This window comes from Cetorhinus maximus, chromosome 31 (genome assembly GCF_964194155.1).
Source record: "Cetorhinus maximus chromosome 31, sCetMax3.hap1.1, whole genome shotgun sequence".
Classification (NCBI taxonomy): Eukaryota; Metazoa; Chordata; class Chondrichthyes; order Lamniformes; family Cetorhinidae; genus Cetorhinus; species Cetorhinus maximus.
In genome coordinates this window covers 20,475,290-20,493,169 of record NC_135909.1, presented here as the reverse complement: position 1 = coordinate 20,493,169, position 17,880 = coordinate 20,475,290, and the positions used below count along the sequence as shown (strand labels likewise).

Below are 17,880 nucleotides of genomic sequence, written 5' to 3'. Positions count from 1 at the left end.
TTCGACGGCCCACAGTTTCATTTTAATTTACCGCATTCCGGCTGTGTTCCGGTGCTTGCAGTGAGCCAGAAAGAGTTTCTTTTTGCTTCCAAATTAATGTATGTCCCGGACTTTCCGCGGTGGATTTTCACACTGTGTAGAAACATGTTGAATATCATGTTGAAGTATTGAAGTGATTCACATCAGTCCATTTACCACAGTTCCTGATCTGATGTGATAGAAATTTATTTTATTGACAAACTACATTTCCATAATTAGAGATGTGACTGAATATTCAGGACCTGTACAAATGAGGAGCATTTATTTCAACAGTTCATGAATGCAAAATGTATAGAAGGAAATTTAATAAATTTGAGTTTCGTGACGAGGTGGCCGAGTGGTTAAGGCGATGGACTGCTAATCCATTGTGCTTTGCACGCGTGGGTTCAAATCCCACTCTCGTCGTTACTTTATCAACTGCTTCTTCGCAAGTGCGGTGATTTTGCTTAAGGGTGTGTCTGAAATCACTGATGTTAAAATTGCGAGGCCTGGTTGCCGAGGCGGTCGCGCAGTGATAACGTCACTGGGCTAATAATCCAGAGAAGGCAAATGTAAAGTGAAACTTCCGGGAGACATGGGTTAATTTCCTAACATGTCTACTGGTGGAATTTAAGCTCTAATCCCAATGATCAATCATCGATTGTCGTAAAAGCAAGCTGGTTCACAGATATCTGCGATCATTTCCTGGTCGGGCCGACAGGTGACTCCTAACAACCCGCTGAGCAAGCCACACAGTTCAAGGGCAATTGGAGATGGGCTGCAAATGCTGGCCTTGTGATCGATGCTCACATCCCAGGAAAGAAGATGGAAAAAGGAGACGGCATATCTGATTGATTGAACCTTTCATCAGTCCTGTGATTGACAGACCTGTTGAATGTTCAAGCACTCTGTGACTTTAAAAGAAAATCAAACCAGGATATCCCAGTGAAACAATAATTTCTCGTTAATCTGTTCCAGGGAACTGAAACAATATACTTTCTATACCCACACGGAATGAAGCCAGACAGGAGGCAATACATGTGTCTCAATGATCAGTCAATGTCGGTCAGGAAGTATGTGTTCCGTGGGTCGATGGATTCCTCTGTGAGGAATCTCTGGGAGGGGTTTGTTTTAGCTGCGAAATGTTTGTCTGTTTCAGTCTTTCCGCAGTGGGTTTTCACACTGTGCAGAGACTTGCTGGACATGGTGTTGAAGTGTTTCGCATTAGTCCATTCGCATCAGTCCCTGAACTGACGCGATGGGAATTTTGTCTGCTGACCGAAACTCCATTTCCATTTTTGAACATCTGGCTGAATATTCAGGACCTGTGCCAAAGAGGATCATTTAGTTCAACAGTTCATGGATGCTAAAACTACATGACGTCGTTAATAATGCATGTGATGAGTTGGTCCAGAGTTTAAGGCTGCTAATCCATTGTGCTTCCCACGCGTGAATTTAAATCTTGTTTCTGTATGGGACGGCGTTATGCAGAAATGAAATCTGAAATTCCCATTGTGATATCAGACCCAAGTTATGAGGGCAGGCAGATTGTCTCGAATTTCTCTGTAATACCTTGAACATCAATGTTTAAGGGTTGATCTGATTGAAAATTTTACAATGATTAAATTATATTCTAGCTTCGTTATTTAGTCTGGCGGGTAGTGTGCAAACCATTGGGGCATTTAGCTTTTACAGGGGTGATGACAAGAAGCACTGGGAATCAAAATTCCTGTTACACTCTCTCCCCCTGCTGTGATAACAATCCCCTCTCTTTCAACTGTGGGTGTCTACCTCTCATTGTCTGTGACATTTCTTCCATTAACCATCTACTTCTACCGCTCCTTGGAGTGAAATGTCTTCTGTCGCCAATGCTATGCTGTGGATTATCATCCAGTCAGTTGTTTTCTTGCATTTTACGATCAGGAGGTTGTGAGTTCAAAACTCACGCCAGAATCCTGAGCACAAATTCAGGCTGACACTCTAGCGCAGTGCAGAGGGAATGCGTGATCAGTGGTGCCAGCTTTTAGATGGTATGCTGAACTGAGGTGCCATCTGCCTTCTCAAGTAAAATATACCATGCACAATTTCGGAGAGGGGCGGGGGGTTATTCCATGGTGTCGAAGACAACATTTGCCCCTCAATCGACATCTCTTCAAAACAGATTATCTTGTCTTTATCACATTGCTGTCCCTGGACCCTGGCTGTGTGCAAATTTCTTTAACAATTTGTCCAAAAACGCGGTCTTTGAAATCCTGTGAGGAAAAATCAAATTATTATTGAAAACTCTGCCGAGTGAGCTTCATTGGACAGCAGAGAAATCAGGTGAGGAATTCGAGTAAATCAACACCAGAGAACAAGTCACCGTCAAAACTGGATCAACTCTTGCGAAGATCAATGAGTAAAGTCTGTGAACTCCGTGCATCATCAGTTCATTGACTAGAGACACTCACAAAAGTATTGTGTTCCATGTGTCTGTAATGCAAACCTGAAGCGATGAAACCTTACCAGTTCATGGTGATATTGGCGATGGAATTCCATATTTTAAATAAGCGGTTAAGAATGAAACAATCATATCTGTCCAAATAATGATTAACTGTGTCTTTGACGTGTCTGTTTCTGCTATGCTGATACTATTGCCCTTCTCGATGGTCCATGTCTCAAGCAGGACGCTGCTGTCCAAACACGTTTGGGAATTATTGCAGGTTGTCCTCTAGATCGGACAGACTGAAGCTCATATACATAAACTTCATTATGTCGTGTCCAGTTAAGATTATTTTGTTCCTCAGATAATCATGGAGTGAGAGAGATCAAGGGAAAGCCGTTCGGACCATGGCCTGAAATGGGCTGAGAGAAAGGGGAAATCCTCGGCTAGTGTATTTTTGCAGCACTTCTGCCCCCTCCCTGTGGGAAATAAAACGATTTGAGAGATTGGTTACAGATTGAAATGTTTACTGGAAGCAAGAATCTGATGCAAATTTACTATAAATTAAATTCAGAGGTGATTTTGTGTCGCAGCCAAATGTTTTTTTTTGGTGCTAATGAGAATAATAAATAAACTGAGGATGATTTCAATCCATCGATCGCTGGGTTAGGAGGTCAGCACGCTTCTGCAAAGCCAGTCTCCACCGAAGCACAATTTTCTAATGCCTATTACTGTTGTTTGATAGCCAAACACCTATTCACTTCCTCAGTACTTTTTAAACAAGAGCACAGCTATTGGGAAGTTCACCCTGGCTCCACAAATCCACTTACACTACCTCGGATGCAACAGGCAGAGAAAGACACACAGAAAAACAGCAAGAAACTATCAGAACACACACAATGGCTGACAGGAAAAGGTACCGAGCAAACCAGCAAGATACTGAGAATGAGAAACTGATCATTCATGAAAAGGTGTTTTTTGTTTCATAAAGATAGACCCAGTTTTTAAATGTATTCCCTGTTGTGTAAATGTGCCCATACTTTGCAACTGTTTTTCCTGTCTTGGAACTGTAATCCTTCCGCTGACACATCTTCACTGTGTTTGTGTAAAATGCATCCCTGTTGTGTAAATGCGACCCCGCCTGTGTAAGTATGATCCGCCTTGTGCAAATATTTTCTCTGTTCGGTAAAGTTGTTTCCTGTTGTGTAAAGATGTTCTCTGCTATGTGAAGATATTTTCTGTGGGAAAATATTTCCTTCCTGGAGTCAGGATGCTCCCTGTCAGATGCTGCCTTGATGTCAAGGGCAGTCACGGTCACTTCGCCCGCTGAGTTCAGCTCTTTTGTCCCTGTTTCAGCCAAGGCTGCAGTGCAGTCAGGAGCTGAATTGCCCTGGTGGATCCCAAACTAAGCGTTGGGATAAATTCTGAATCAGCCAGTGGCACTGAATGTCAAAGTGGGAATCATTCTGTATCTATCAGCCACCATTACTGTTAGGGAAATTGGGACTAATTCGGACGCTAAATGTCTCTGGTATCTTCTTATTTTTAGGCAGACCCTCTGTATAGAGGTTGATTGCCCCGCTTGATGGGCATGTTAGTGTGGGTGATATGCCAGGCCATGGGTTGCGCAATTATGGTCAAATACAATTCTGCTGCTGCTGATGGCCCTCAGGAACTCACGGATGACCGGTTTTGATGTCCTAGATCTGTTTAAACTTGATCCCATTTAACAATGTGTCTGTGCCACATAACACAATTTGGAGATGGGATCTTGTCTCCACAAGTACTGTGCGATGCTCAGTCCTACCGACAATGTCATGGATCCGGTCGTCAAATACTCTTTTTAAAGTTAATAAGGGAATGTCAACATTGTTTTGTGAAAGGGAAATCATATTTAACCAATTTATTAGCGTCCGTTGAAGGAGGAACATGTGCTGTGGATGAACAGGAACTTGTAGACTTACTGAACTTGTATTTCCAGAAGGCATTTGACAAGGTGCCTCATCAAATGCTATTGTGTGTGTGTATTGGGAGGGGGGTAGCTCATGGTGTAGGGGGTTACATGTTACCATGGATAGAAGATTTGCTGGCTGGCAGAAAACAGGGAGTTTGCATAAAAGAGTTCTTGACTGATTGGCTGGATTTGTTTTTATTCATTCACGGGATGTGGTCGTTGCGAGGTGAGGCCAGAAGTCCTTGCCCATCCATCAATGCCGTTGAGAACGTGGTGGTGAGCTGTCTTCTTGATCCACAATCCATGTGGTGTCTCAACACCCATAGTGCTATCAGAGGGCAGATAAAATGTGACCAAGTTGCTGTGGGTCCAGAGTCACATGTTGGCCCGGTAAGGATGGCAGCTTTCCTTCCGAAAAGGACATCAGTGAACCAGATTTTTTTTTTGTGACAATCGATGATGGTTTCATGGCCTCTATTACTAAGATACTCAGAATTCAAATTCTCCAGCTGTTGTGGTGGGATTTGTACACATATTCTCAGTGCATGAGCCTGGGATCGCTGGATTACTCGTCCAGTGACATTACTTCATTTCTGAATCTCTGATACCAAATTATTTTGCATTATTCAGTCTGTAACCTGTTTCAGATTCTCTATGAGGGTTGGGTCACTTGTTGAGCCTGTCAGGGGAACTGTACGTGTACAATTGATTTGTTCTGACAGTCAGCTTCCGGTACTGTAAATGAGTCTGGCAGTTATTCTGTGCTTTTTATTCTATGGCATTGTAATAGAGTTTCTGAATCTCAACATTCTGAATCTCTCATTGGCGCTGTGTATGCGTTTCTGTATGTGTGTGACTGTGTTATTAACTCATCATCACTCAGTGCTACTGTATCTGAATGTGGATTAAAACCTCAGATTCTCTAACAGACTCAGTGACCCGCTTGCCTTTGTGGATTCCTCAGAAGCGCTTAGACTGCCTGAGACGTCAGTGGGCGGCGGGTTAGAAATCCATGGCGCAGGATGATGAGTGTGAAAACAGCCGACTTTAAAACATGTGAGTAGGAAAATGAAGCGCGAACTTGTGTGTGAGAAGATCACAAAAAAGCGATGGCTGGAGCTGCCCCGAGAGACAAGTTTTGGGTTGTCAGTGAAAAATAACTCCTGTAATGAAGGCACAAAATTAGAAACAGGAAATGCGGGGAATATTCAGCAGCTCCGAAAGCATCTGTAGAGAGTTTTTTTCCTAACGCCAGGATGTAATTCTCCAATTGGATACTTCATGCCGCTCAGATCTTACACTCTCATCACCTTCGTGTGAGGAACAGGTCGGGCGGGAATTGGGTCTTTGTTGATTTGAGCAAATAGAGCAATGCAGCAATGAGAAGCTCCTCACCCCCCGGCGGCTTGGGGAAGGATGGGACTCGGATACAGGAACCTGACAGGTGCTGTAAAAAGGAAAATCACATCCAGTTTTAAATGCAATGAAGATGAAAATAGAATTCAAACCGTTTGTGAAGAGCGCAATAAATTTGTGTCCCATTATATTGCTCAAGTGAGTTAGGATGTTCGAGCGGTTTCAACCATCTTTCGGTCCCCATTTTCCATCGAGTCGTGGTTTCAAATCCCACTCCAGGCATTAATTTTCCTTCCACAGCTCAGTCCAAACCCGCGACTCCTGCCGGCGAGAAGGACAAGTGCAGCAGACGCATGGGAACACCATCACCTGCAAACACACTACATTAAACTGAAAATTACAAGAAGTTCATCACTGTTTCACTTGGAAGAGGTATTTGGATTTTGAGGAGGTAAAAAGCTGACGTTAAGTCTCCTGCAGTTGCATAGAAAGGCGCGGTGAAAAGGGGGGGGGTGGGGATATTGGCGGGGGAGCAGCGGTCGCGGAGGCGATTGTCCCTTCAGTGTGGAGAATGGGGAGAGCAGGGGAGGATGATTTTGATTGTGGCATATCGGCCCCACGATATAGCTCCCATCCTATTGGCTCCACGCCCACAACTATCCAACTGCCCAACCACGCCCACTCCAGGTTCGGAAACTTTCTTCTTTCTTTGATGAGGTTCAAATGGGGAAAGTTCCCGTTAATTTCCGGCCGCTGGATTGTTGCAGAGATCTGCGCACGCGCGGTATAACCCACACCCCGCCCCCCCCACCCCGTGTCGTCATAAGGCGAAGAGCGCATGCGCACCCCTCCCCCAACCCAGTCCCTGAGCGTCATTCACTCAGTGAGTGGAAGATGGTTTCATTCAGCAGCGACCGGAGACATCGCGGCTCTGCGGGTAAGTGAACAAACAGCATCTGCTTCCAGCAGCACATCGGTTTGGGACCGCGTCCGCAGAGATGCTCAGAGATTGGGATTGACTGCCGGGCACGTTCGGGGGAGTCGGGGTCTGTTTGCAATCGGCCCAGTGGGACAGGATCTGGTCCCGGAACATGGAGTAAGCGGGGGGAAGGGAGAAGCAATTCTCAGCCAGTGTCTGAACAGGGCTAGGGAGACAGAATGGCAAGAACTCGCTATTGAAGATCATTGCTGTTCTCTCTCCCCAAACCGCAGTCAAGGTTTCTGGTTTAGTTCCCGTCTCCCACTTTGTTGTTATTGAACATTGAACAGTGGAAAAAATAACTGCACAAAAATGATGAGAAAAGTTGTACAAACAAAATCTATTGCAGGTATCAGGTGAGACGTGTGAAGGACACATTTAAAACAGCGGCTGCTTGTTTGCGGTTCGATACTTAGTTCAAATGGGAGCGGGAATTAGAAACATGACCAGAGCAAAAGCTCCAGCGAGCAGCTCAACTCAGGGAACAGTGCATGGATTGGGTTGTTTCTGAATGTCACAAAATTGTTGTAAAATCTTCAAAACACCCGGTCAGCAGAAGCAGATTGGTGTCTTACTGCAGTGGAGTCAGACATTGGTTGTGCTAAAAGATTTAATTTTCCGATGGTTGCTAATGATTATTATTTGAAACGATACATTGATAAGTTGTGTATCTTTTATTTCATCTATTCTTCGGTTAAATGAGTTATTTTTTTCTTTTTGCAGCCAAATATTTGGATGAACCAGATTATTCCTCGACATAAGGGAAATGTCAAATAGCCAGTTCCAACACAAAGCAGGTACAGCATCACTCACAATGCACAAGGTACTGACAGCTCATTAGAACCACTCTCACAAAGAAAATGAGAGTTCAGTCCCACACTGTCCCCAAGTAAGAGACAACTTTTCAATCTAAGATTCAACAGAGCAGGCAAAGCTGATTTCCTTTTCATTCCCGTCCAACCCAGCTAACATCAACCACAGGATTAAAAAAATAGACGCCCACTGGGAAATGTAAATGCATTGAGTCACCCTGGTCACAAATTAAATAATAAAACCTTAGCTAGAAAATACAACTAACTGATTGTAACATAATGAATAATTTGCAATTAATTGCCTCATAAATTAGACAGGGCTACATGTTGCATACAAACCCAAAAAATCTCACCATGATTAAGATGATTCAACAGCAATTCCTTTGCTACAAACTGCAGGAATTACATACCAGGCTATGTATCCAATTGAAGCGGATGTTACTATTCACAATTGTTTTCACAGAGCTACAAATTGAATACCATTTGACAACTCCCACACAGCTACTGAATATAACCTATAGCTATAAAATATATCAATTCCATATAATAAATTAAATGTCAAGGTAAACATACATTGATACATTAAGAGGGTGTTAAACAAATAGTTTCCAACATGATACCTGAGGCGCATGTATAGTCCAGGCACAGAATTATCACGCACTTACATCCAACACCAGAGGCACATAGAAACAGAATGAACCCTACACTCACACTGATAACCAGAGAATCACAGAGGTTAAACTAATGGCACAAAAACCTACTCCCAATAGATTGATGAAAATAAAGGAATTGCAAAACATGTCAGAGAATGACAAATACAGAATTATTCTTACATCCACATGCTGTATCAGAGGCTGAATGATCCAGAATGGAGCCCAGAGTCATAGAAATAACCTTGACTGAAAACCATCTAACAAATACCACAGTCATTTACACTACCTGAAACTGAAGGATAGAAAAATAATCTCATGAACATGGAGTAGTGGAGATTAGAAAATACAGAAAAAATCTCACAATCACATGAAGTACCAGATACTGACTGGTACAAGTTAACCTAGAACTCATGCACTGCACCAGGCACTGAAAAACATAAAGAGAGTAGCACATTCACATACAATAATAGAGACAGAGAGAGCTTGAATAAATCATGTACTCACTGTCAGCAAGGTGCTGATGAAAACGGAGTTAATCCACACTCACATTGGAAGCGTGTGCACGCTCACATAATGTTCCAGAAACTGAAAAGTACTGAATTAATCCTACTTCATACAGGGTATCAGCAATTGAAATGTAGAGCTCAAGCCACAGGCATACACAAAAACATGAGAAAAAAGCATGAAAAACATAGAGTCAATCCAACAGTCACAAAATATTGCCACAGGTTGGCACACGAAAAAACTCACTCAAAGTGCTTGACAGTATCAATTTCAAACTCACATTTAGTTCCAGATGTTGACAGATTCAGAAGGGATCTCAATCTCACAGATAGTACCAGGTAGAATCAATTGCACTCTTGCAAGCAGTAACAGAGACGGAGTGACACAGAGAACAAAAGCACACATTCACATATTATACAAGATGCTGGCAATATAGAATTAATGCCACACGATCACAGTACACAGGATAGTGAAAGCACAGAAGGAAACACACTTTCTCAATTAATAAGAGAAATGGTGATACACAATTTATTCCACACACACAGAGTATCATAAAATGTCATTAATAAAATTAATCCTGCAGTTCTACACAGCACCACAGGCTGACAGGTGCAAAAGAAAAACAACATACAGAGGCAGCACCAGAGACTGATATATACAGTATGAATCAGACACTCAAAGACTGACGATTGCAGAACCAAGGTCAAACTCACGTTCACTTCCAGACACTGGCAGGGGCAGAATTGGCCCCATATTAACATGCAGTAGTGGAGACTGACATAGTCCATGAATCACAAAATCATGTTCTGTTCTGACAGGTGCACAACTTATCTCACACATTCACACTGACCATAGACAGCCAAATACACAATTCAAATTTATTTCATATAAAGCACCCAAGACTGAGACACACACAATTAATCTCATTCTGCACAATGGATTGAGAGTTACAGTTTGAGTCCGACACTCTACTTTACCAAGTTGTTGCGTTGTGTTTCATAGAAGATACTCACTGTTCACCAGTGGTTGAGGGAGTAAATGCTTAAGCTGGTGAATGGTGTGAAAGTCAAATCCACAGTTTTATGGATGATTTCAAGATTCTTTCGTGTTGTTGGAGGTGCACTTATCCAAGCCAGTGCAGAATATTCCATTTCTGATCTGACTTGTGTTTTTTAGGTCGTGGAAAGGCTTTGGGGGACTAGGAGGCCAATCACTAGCTGCAGACAGGCTCTGATCTGTTTTTGAAGCCACAGTAATATTGAAACTGGTTATAAAATGTACCTTGTACACATTTATCATAAACTAACCATCACTGAATGATGATCAGACTGACAGAAAAAAAGAACAAACTTACTTGTCATAGATTAAAGAAAAAGTATAATTACCCTGACTCACATACCAATAACTGAGAGGTACATGGTAAGATCCACATTCAAATGTGAGGAACAGTCAGGGAAAATTAAAAAAAACACAGTTTCACAATCAAGTACCAAGTAATATTTACATTTGCATCCACATCCCAGAGACAGGGAAATAGGGATTAAAACCCACAATCTATTATTGGGGCCAAAAACAGGTACAGAATAATACATATTTGTATTGTAAAAATGACAGGTACAGAATCAAATCGGAAGCAGGCAGGTACAGAGTAAACCCAAAAATAAACTGATAGATACAGATTGACGCTAAATAAACTTGCCAGAATATAAAAGGTATAGAAGAATGATCTTTCTTCCAGACTATAAACTGACATGTGCAGAGTGAAACGTATACTTAAATAGCTGTACCTGACAGGTACTCAGCAGAATCCAGATCCACCTAGTACAGACTAACATGTAAAGTGCAAATCCAAATAATTGATCTGTCTCTGACATGTTAACAGTGATCCCAAATCGACATGCCAGAAATTAACTGATGCAGAGTTAAGCCCCTCTTCCATGTCAGAAATTTCCAAGTACAAAGGAAAACCCACATTCGCATATCAGCAATTGATAGATCAAAAGCAAAACCACCATTTAGTACAGCAGTAAGTGACAGGGACAGAGGAAAAGAGGCACTCACCTAACAGAAATTGGCAAAAAGTAAATAGTCGACGTGCCTGTAACCAACTAAGTGGTACAGATTATCATTCACAATCATTCATCTGAAAGTGACATGTGCAATAAAGCCCAGGTTCTCACAACAGTGTTGAGCAGGCACAGAGTGAAAACCAAGGACACACGACACACCAGAAACGGGCAGGTACAGATCCAAACTCGCACTCACTTACCAGAAACTCCCTGTTACAAATTAAAGCCAACACAAACGTGAAAGAAACTGACAGTAAGGGAAAAACACGTATTGACATACCAGTGACAGTCAGTACAGTATTATCCAGCTCTCACATACCAGAAACTGACAGGTCCAGAGCAAAATAAAACTCAATGAGCCGCAAAGTGACAAGGACAGATACGATTATAATTTCAGTTATCAGAAACTGCTCAAAACAAAACAAAATAATGCAGCTGCATCCAGTAGCTTGGCAGGAGTGGATGAAAACACACAGCCACACTTCATAAAGTCTGACAGGTACAGAGTACAACCCAGATCTTTCACACACTGACATATACAGAGTAAAAACAACACTTGCATTACAGTAAGTAACATATCCATTGTAAAGCCACACAAACATACCACAGGCTGAGAGCTACAGAGTTTTAAAAAAATCCTTGATACCATAAACAGAGGGTTAGGGAATAATACCATCATATTAAACAAGAAACTGTCTTGTACAGATTAAAATCCAAATTAAAATATTGAAAACTGACAGATAGTCCATTGATCACTCACGGAGCTTTTCAGGTATTGAGTACAGACCATACACTGGCATGTGATTTTCAGTCACGTTAGGAAGTTAAGTGGGAGGGGGATCTTTTCTGTATCTCTGTGTATTAGTTACTGACTGAGTGATGTTTAATCAATGTTGATTTCAGTCTGTTAAAGGACAAGTCTTAAATTGTGAAACCTTATTGTGTGATCCTTTGAGATGGTTACTGGGAATTCAAAGATATTTCAAAGTTTATCAGTCTCGATAGGGGTCAGACCAAAACAACTAACTGAGGCCTTCAGAAACAGTTGTAGAGACACACTCCAAATAATAAAATGACAGGGATGGGAAAAATGCCACACACTTATACCAAAGATTGACATGGACAGATTAAAAACCCACTCACATGTCAGACATTAACATGTGCAGAGAAAAACCACACAGGCATACCAAAGACTAGAGAAGTACAGAGAGAAAAATAATTATAAAAATAATTTTAAATAAAAACAGCGTGTGCTGAATGAAATGCGGATCAATATCCCGGGACTGACAGGCACATTGAAAATGAAACACTCACTTGAAAAAGGAATAATATAGAGGAAAATAAGCAAACATTTTTAAGATATTACAAGTTATGAATTAAATCTCAATATCACTGACCATAGACCGAGAGATAGAGGTTATAATCCTCACTGAAAAAGCACATCATGATAGTCACAGAATGAATCCCACAATCGCGTAGCCTACAGAGAAGTTATTTTTAACAGAATGTTTGTATCCTGTTGTGGACTAGCTCTTGCTTTGTTCCCTAAATATAACCAAATAGTTTCTGTGTTTGACCCCCCTCAGTGACATCATCCCTTTCCAGCATTATAATAGTTTATTTGATTAATGCAATCCCCTCTTCACCCTCTGTGCTGTTTTTTTTTTGGTGACTGGGCTTTCCTGAATAGTTTTTAGCCAGAAATATTGAATGCTGTTATTGCCGCGATATCAATGTCACATGTGGGACTTGTGGCTGCTGCTTATCAAACTTATTTCCCCCTCACATGCACAGCAAAGGCCGCATGAGCCCCTGTCTGACCCCTAATATTTCGGACTGCTCTGTCCTGCTGATGGGCGGAAATAAAGAAGAGCAGTTGGTCCTGGTGAGGAAGGGAAAATGTATGAACAGCATCAGCAGGATTATAGAGTGATGTGGTATTCCCAGCAGAGAATGTGCTGGTGCGGCAGAGGGAGTCAGAAAGTCTGGGATTTGGGCGGATGGGGCGGGTAACGGGTAAGGAAGGTTTGACTGCTGAGAGAGTTTGTGGATTGAAGGACCAATAAATGTGATTGTGTTTTTAAACTAACTAATCAGAAAGATGTAAAATATCACGACTTGACCTCGATGTGAAATAACCAATCGGGAACATGACATTCACCCATCCTTCATTAGCATAGGTATCGGGTTTTGTTTATAAAATGCGAGTTTCGACCGCGTTTTGAGTTATTCTGTGTCTGAAGCTGATTGTGATCATGGTTGATGAGAAGAAAGCGCAGGTTTCCAAGAAGGGCGCCAAGAAAGCGCTGAAAAAGTTGCCCGCGAAGGGCGGCAAGAAGAGGAGAAGATCCAGGAAAGAAAGTTACTCCATCTACATCTACAAAGTGATGAAGCAGGTTCACCCCGACACCGGCATCTCCTCCAAGGCCATGAGCATCATGAACTCGTTCGTGAACGATATTTTCGAGCGCATCGCGGGTGAGGCTTCCCGCCTGGCCCATTACAACAAGCGCAGCACCATCAGCTCCCGGGAGATCCAGACCGCCGTGCGCCTGCTGCTGCCCGGGGAACTGGCCAAGCACGCCGTGTCGGAAGGGACAAAGGCGGTGACCAAGTACACCAGCTCCAAGTAAAACCCCACAATGGACTGAAAAACATTCAAAACACAACGGCTCTTTTAAGAGCCACCCACAATCTCTCCAAAAAAACTATATCATCTCTATTTTTTAATTTGTCATGTATCGATTATGATAAGTTTCGAACTGTTATTTTAATCAGGCTTCAGTACAGATATTCTAGTTAATGTAGATTTATCGCCTGTTCGATCATTGGGTCTTGTTTATAATTCTCCATTAATTAATGACTGCCCGCTGACCCTCTGCGCTTTGTTCTCAGACGCGTTCATATTCGGCCCCTTTCCCTTGCTTTGGAGAGGGAATAAAACGCAAATGCATCAGTTTCCAGTTCTAGTCAAGTTTGGTCTCAATAATCGATCAGTTCATTTCCTATCAGCCTCAGATGTGTAGGAACCTTCAGACTCAACGCTGGCAAATTTACACCAACAATGTTCACTTTTGGCTCACGCATATCTACAATATACCGTCCATTTGTAGAACGATGTGGAGAGGCTTTAAGGCCGCTAGTTAGCGGATTTCAAATAGGACCGGAATTAACCGCAAATGGACCCTTGGATTTTAAAGCGAATCTGAAACTTGGGATAAAATATGAAATAGTCCCATCAGGGACGGATATTTTAAAAACTTTGTCTTCAGACCGAGTTAGCTACTAAAGATTGTTTTCTCTTTATGAAATAGATTTCTTGTTTTATAAATATATCGGCGGAGTTTTCGATGTCGAATAAAAACTATTGCTTGGGTTCTATAATCTTGGCGCCGTTATTTTCAACTTGTTTTAGATACAGATAAACTCAGACTGATAATGACAAACTAGACTAGGGAAAGAGACAGCGATACTCTCCTTTATTCGTTGCATTACATTTTGGCGGGCTTTAAGCATTTGAAAAAAAACAGTTGGAATCTGATAATTTGGCGCCGGTATTTTCCGCCCTCACTCCGCGGATCTAATAACACAAAGGCTCTTTTCAGAGCCACTCACATGATCAGTGAAAGGGTGACCTATCATCTGTCCGCTGCATTCCGAATTTGTAAGTGACTGTGCACCACTATTTAATGGCGAAGCAGAAACTCTCACTGCGTTTGAGAAGTATTTAGATAAGCACTCGAAACACCAGAACATACAGGGCTACGGGCCAAGTGCCGGAGAAAAGGATTAGAATAGATAGGCGCTTGATGGCCGGCAGGGATAGGATGGGCAGACGGGCCTGTTTCTGTGCTGTATAATGTTATGATCACTCTAGTGCAATAACATCTTTCCTATAAGGGCAGATGAGATGGATCCCAGACTGTTGTGGGAGGCAAGGGAGGAGATTGCAGGGACCCTGATATTAATTTTCAAATCTTCTCTGGCCACAGGAGAGGTGAACGGACTGGAGGACAGTAAATGGGCACCATTATTCAAGAAGGGTGGTAGGGAAAAACCAGAGAACTATAGGCCCGTGAATCTAACATCAGTGGTCGGGAAACTTTTGAAAAAGGTTCTGAGGGACAGAATTAATTTCCACTTGGAGAGGCAAGGATTAATTAAGGATTGTCAGTCCGGCACGAACACGAGCAGCCTGTTTCTTTGCTGTGTAACTGATTAATGACAACCATCAACTATATCCGAGCACTGGAGGGTTACTCTCGGACACTCGCTTCATGTTCATAGTGTTGCCTTATAATGACAATGGGTATTAGCTTCCAAGTCGCACCTCACCCTGCGCACGGGATTTATTTATTCACGCACTTTAAATGCCGCAAATCAATGAAAAAAAATCCCAGATCCCTTCGGCAGTTCTAATCTGCGCTACAATTGACAACGGCATCGTCGGTAATCTCGCAATTCTACAAGAGCGATGTCGACAAGACAAAGGAACTGGTGCAAGAGAGAATCAATTATCATCGAGCGAGGTAAGAGCTGGTGTTTAACAGGAGATCGCAGCTCTTTCATCTGTCGATTTAGTGGCTCTTAAAAGAGCCGTTGTTGTACTTGGTGCTGAAGCCGGGTTTTAGGCGCGTTCCCCCCGGATGCGGCGGGCCAGCTGGATGTCTTTGGGCATGATGGTGACTCGCTTGGCGTGGATGGCGCACAGGTTGGTGTCCTCAAAGAGCCCCACCAGGTAAGCCTCGCTGGCCTCCTGCAGGGCCATGACGGCCGAGCTCTGGAAGCGCAGGTCTGTCTTGAAGTCCTGAGCGATCTCTCGCACCAGGCGCTGGAAGGGCAGTTTGCGGATGAGCAGCTCGGTGGATTTCTGGTAGCGGCGGATCTCCCTCAGAGCCACAGTGCCGGGTCTGTAGCGATGAGGCTTCTTCACTCCGCCCGTGGCTGGAGCGCTCTTCCGGGCCGCTTTGGTAGCCAACTGTTTGCGGGGAGCTTTCCCTCCGGTCGATTTGCGCGCTGTCTGCTTGGTTCTGGCCATTTTCTGAACAGATTCACGACAGCCTGAGATGCGAGAACTATTAATACAGTCTGCTCTACAATCCGCCTTTTTAAACTCTATCAGGAACCGCCCCGAACAGTAATTGGCTGCAGCCTTACGCCCAGGCAGTTTTATCCAAAATCTAACCAATGAATTAATCCCTGGCAACTCATGTCCCCATTGGTCGAGTTGTTTTTAATTGCCCGTTTCAAAAATTCCGCCTTTTTTGCAGCCGTTTCCCGTCTCGACAATAGACTTCGTTCTTCCCTTTTTATAAAATTAAAAATACGATTTTTCACTCACTCACTGTTTCCTAATCCCAATGAAATTCCGGTTCATTCAACCTGACCCGGCATTTTTTAAACCCGGCATCATCCTGATGAACCTGCTCATTTTTGGACAGAAACACCAGTCTGTTGTTTTAACTGTGTAAAGTCAGTGCTGAATTTCCCAGGCAAAATTGAAGGCCTGTCCATTGCTCCATACAGCACAACCAACCCTAAAAACCTCTGCTCGCTTATAGGGCTGGAATGGGTAATAAAATAGAAACGGTGCTGGGGGCATCAGACCCCTTCCCATTGCCCTCATTCTGGGCTGTTCATGCCGATAAAGAGCGCGGAAAGGGAGCGGCTGGAATCTCCCCCTATTCCCGGTCTGAGTCTAATATTGGGATTAGGAGCAGGAGGAGGCTACTCAGCCCACCGAGCCGGCTGCGCCATTCAATGAGATAATGGCTGATCTGATTGTAACCTCAACTCCACTGGCGGATTGAACGGCTGATGTCAGAGGAACCGCCGGGTCCTGTCATTACAAACCGACCCATTATTCATCTAGAACAAAACCTTTCGTAAACATGAAGCAGTGGAGAGACTTTTCACTACAGTAGTGTCACGTCAGTACAGAATGTGCCATCCGGGTAAGTAAACAACGAGCAAACTGAGATTCTCAGTACATTCCCCGTCAGAACAAATCAGGCACTAACATTCCCGATCACAGCCCATCCCAGCTCCCGTTCCCAGGTCTCTGCTCTCTCTGTGAGGCGGTGGGTGGCTCTGAAAAGAGCCTTTGTTGTGTGTTAAGAAAGAATCGAAATTAACCCCGAACGGATCCCGGATTCCAAAATCGAATCTGGAACTCGGGATAAAATGTGAAATATTCCCATTAGGGACGGGATAATTTTAAAACTTTGGCGTCAGACCGAGTCAAATATTAATGTGACTTTCCATATGAAATCTATTTCTTGTTTTATAAATATATCGGTGGTCTTTTCGATGTTGAATGAAAGAACAGTTTGGATTCTGTAAATTTGGCGCCGTTATTTCCGGCTTGTTTTCAGATATAGATAAACACAGACTGAAAATCAGAAACGGACAGATAAAGATAAACTGTACATTTGGGAAAGAGAGATTCTTGCATTTCTGCACTTTAAAAATGAAGTAATCATTGCCTATTAGTACAATTTTCAATTTTATTTTGTTGCCTTACGTTTGGCGGGCTTTAAAATTTGAAAAAAAACGGTTGGAATCTGATAATTTGGAGGCGGTATTTTCCGCCCTCACTCCGTGGAGTCTCCGGATTGGTGAGTTCAGTAGATATCTGGTTAGTGATGTGAACAACATTATGAGACGCAGCACAAAGTGACCAATCAGCAATTCCCGCAGCACCATTCATCCCGAAGCTATAAGAGAAGCGAATGTGAGAGGATTTCCTCATTCTCTCTGAAAGTGTTTGTAAGATTGTGAAATGTCTGGAAGAGGAAAGACCGGCGGTAAAACTCGATCCAAGGCCAAGTCTCGCTCCTCCCGGGCTGGACTGCAGTTCCCGGTGGGCCGTGTTCATAGGCTCCTGAGAAAGGGCAACTATGCTGAGCGTGTGGGTGCCGGAGCCCCGGTCTATCTGGCTGCTGTGCTCGAGTATCTGACGGCTGAAATCCTCGAGCTGGCCGGTAACGCGGCCCGGGACAACAAGAAGACCCGCATCATCCCCAGACACCTGCAGCTGGCCGTCCGCAACGACGAGGAGCTCAACAAGCTGCTGGGAGGGGTGACCATCGCTCAGGGCGGGGTGCTGCCTAA

At 43.2% G+C, this 17,880-nt stretch overlaps 2 protein-coding genes, 1 long non-coding RNA gene and 1 other non-coding gene across 6 annotated transcripts in view; all 4 read left to right on the top strand.

The window, feature by feature from the left end:
• The window catches only part of LOC144670314 (histone H2B-like), a 1,149,071-nt gene that overhangs the window by 342,081 nt on the left and 789,110 nt on the right, over positions 1-17,880 (top strand). The gene's annotated exons all lie outside the window — the stretch shown is intronic.
• Positions 363-444, top strand: trnas-gcu (transfer RNA serine (anticodon GCU)). The gene has a single exon. It is a non-coding gene; the product is annotated as a tRNA-Ser (tRNA).
• On the top strand, positions 6,480-12,792 carry LOC144670338 (uncharacterized). 3 transcript variants are annotated; one of them, XR_013573863.1, is made up of 3 exons: positions 6,495-6,687; positions 7,453-7,618; positions 12,715-12,792. It is a non-coding gene; the product is annotated as an uncharacterized LOC144670338 (long non-coding RNA). The 3 variants fall into 3 exon arrangements; XR_013573864.1 differs by lacking the exons at positions 7,453-7,618; positions 12,715-12,792 and adding an exon at positions 9,875-11,701 and having other exon boundaries at positions 6,480-6,687; XR_013573862.1 differs by lacking the exon at positions 12,715-12,792 and having other exon boundaries at positions 6,480-6,687; positions 7,453-7,712.
• On the top strand, positions 13,023-13,493 carry LOC144670337 (histone H2B type 1-M-like). The gene has a single exon (XM_078532815.1). It carries the CDS (start codon positions 13,023-13,025, stop codon positions 13,398-13,400), a length of 378 nt encoding a protein of 125 aa, XP_078388941.1. The 3' UTR covers positions 13,401-13,493.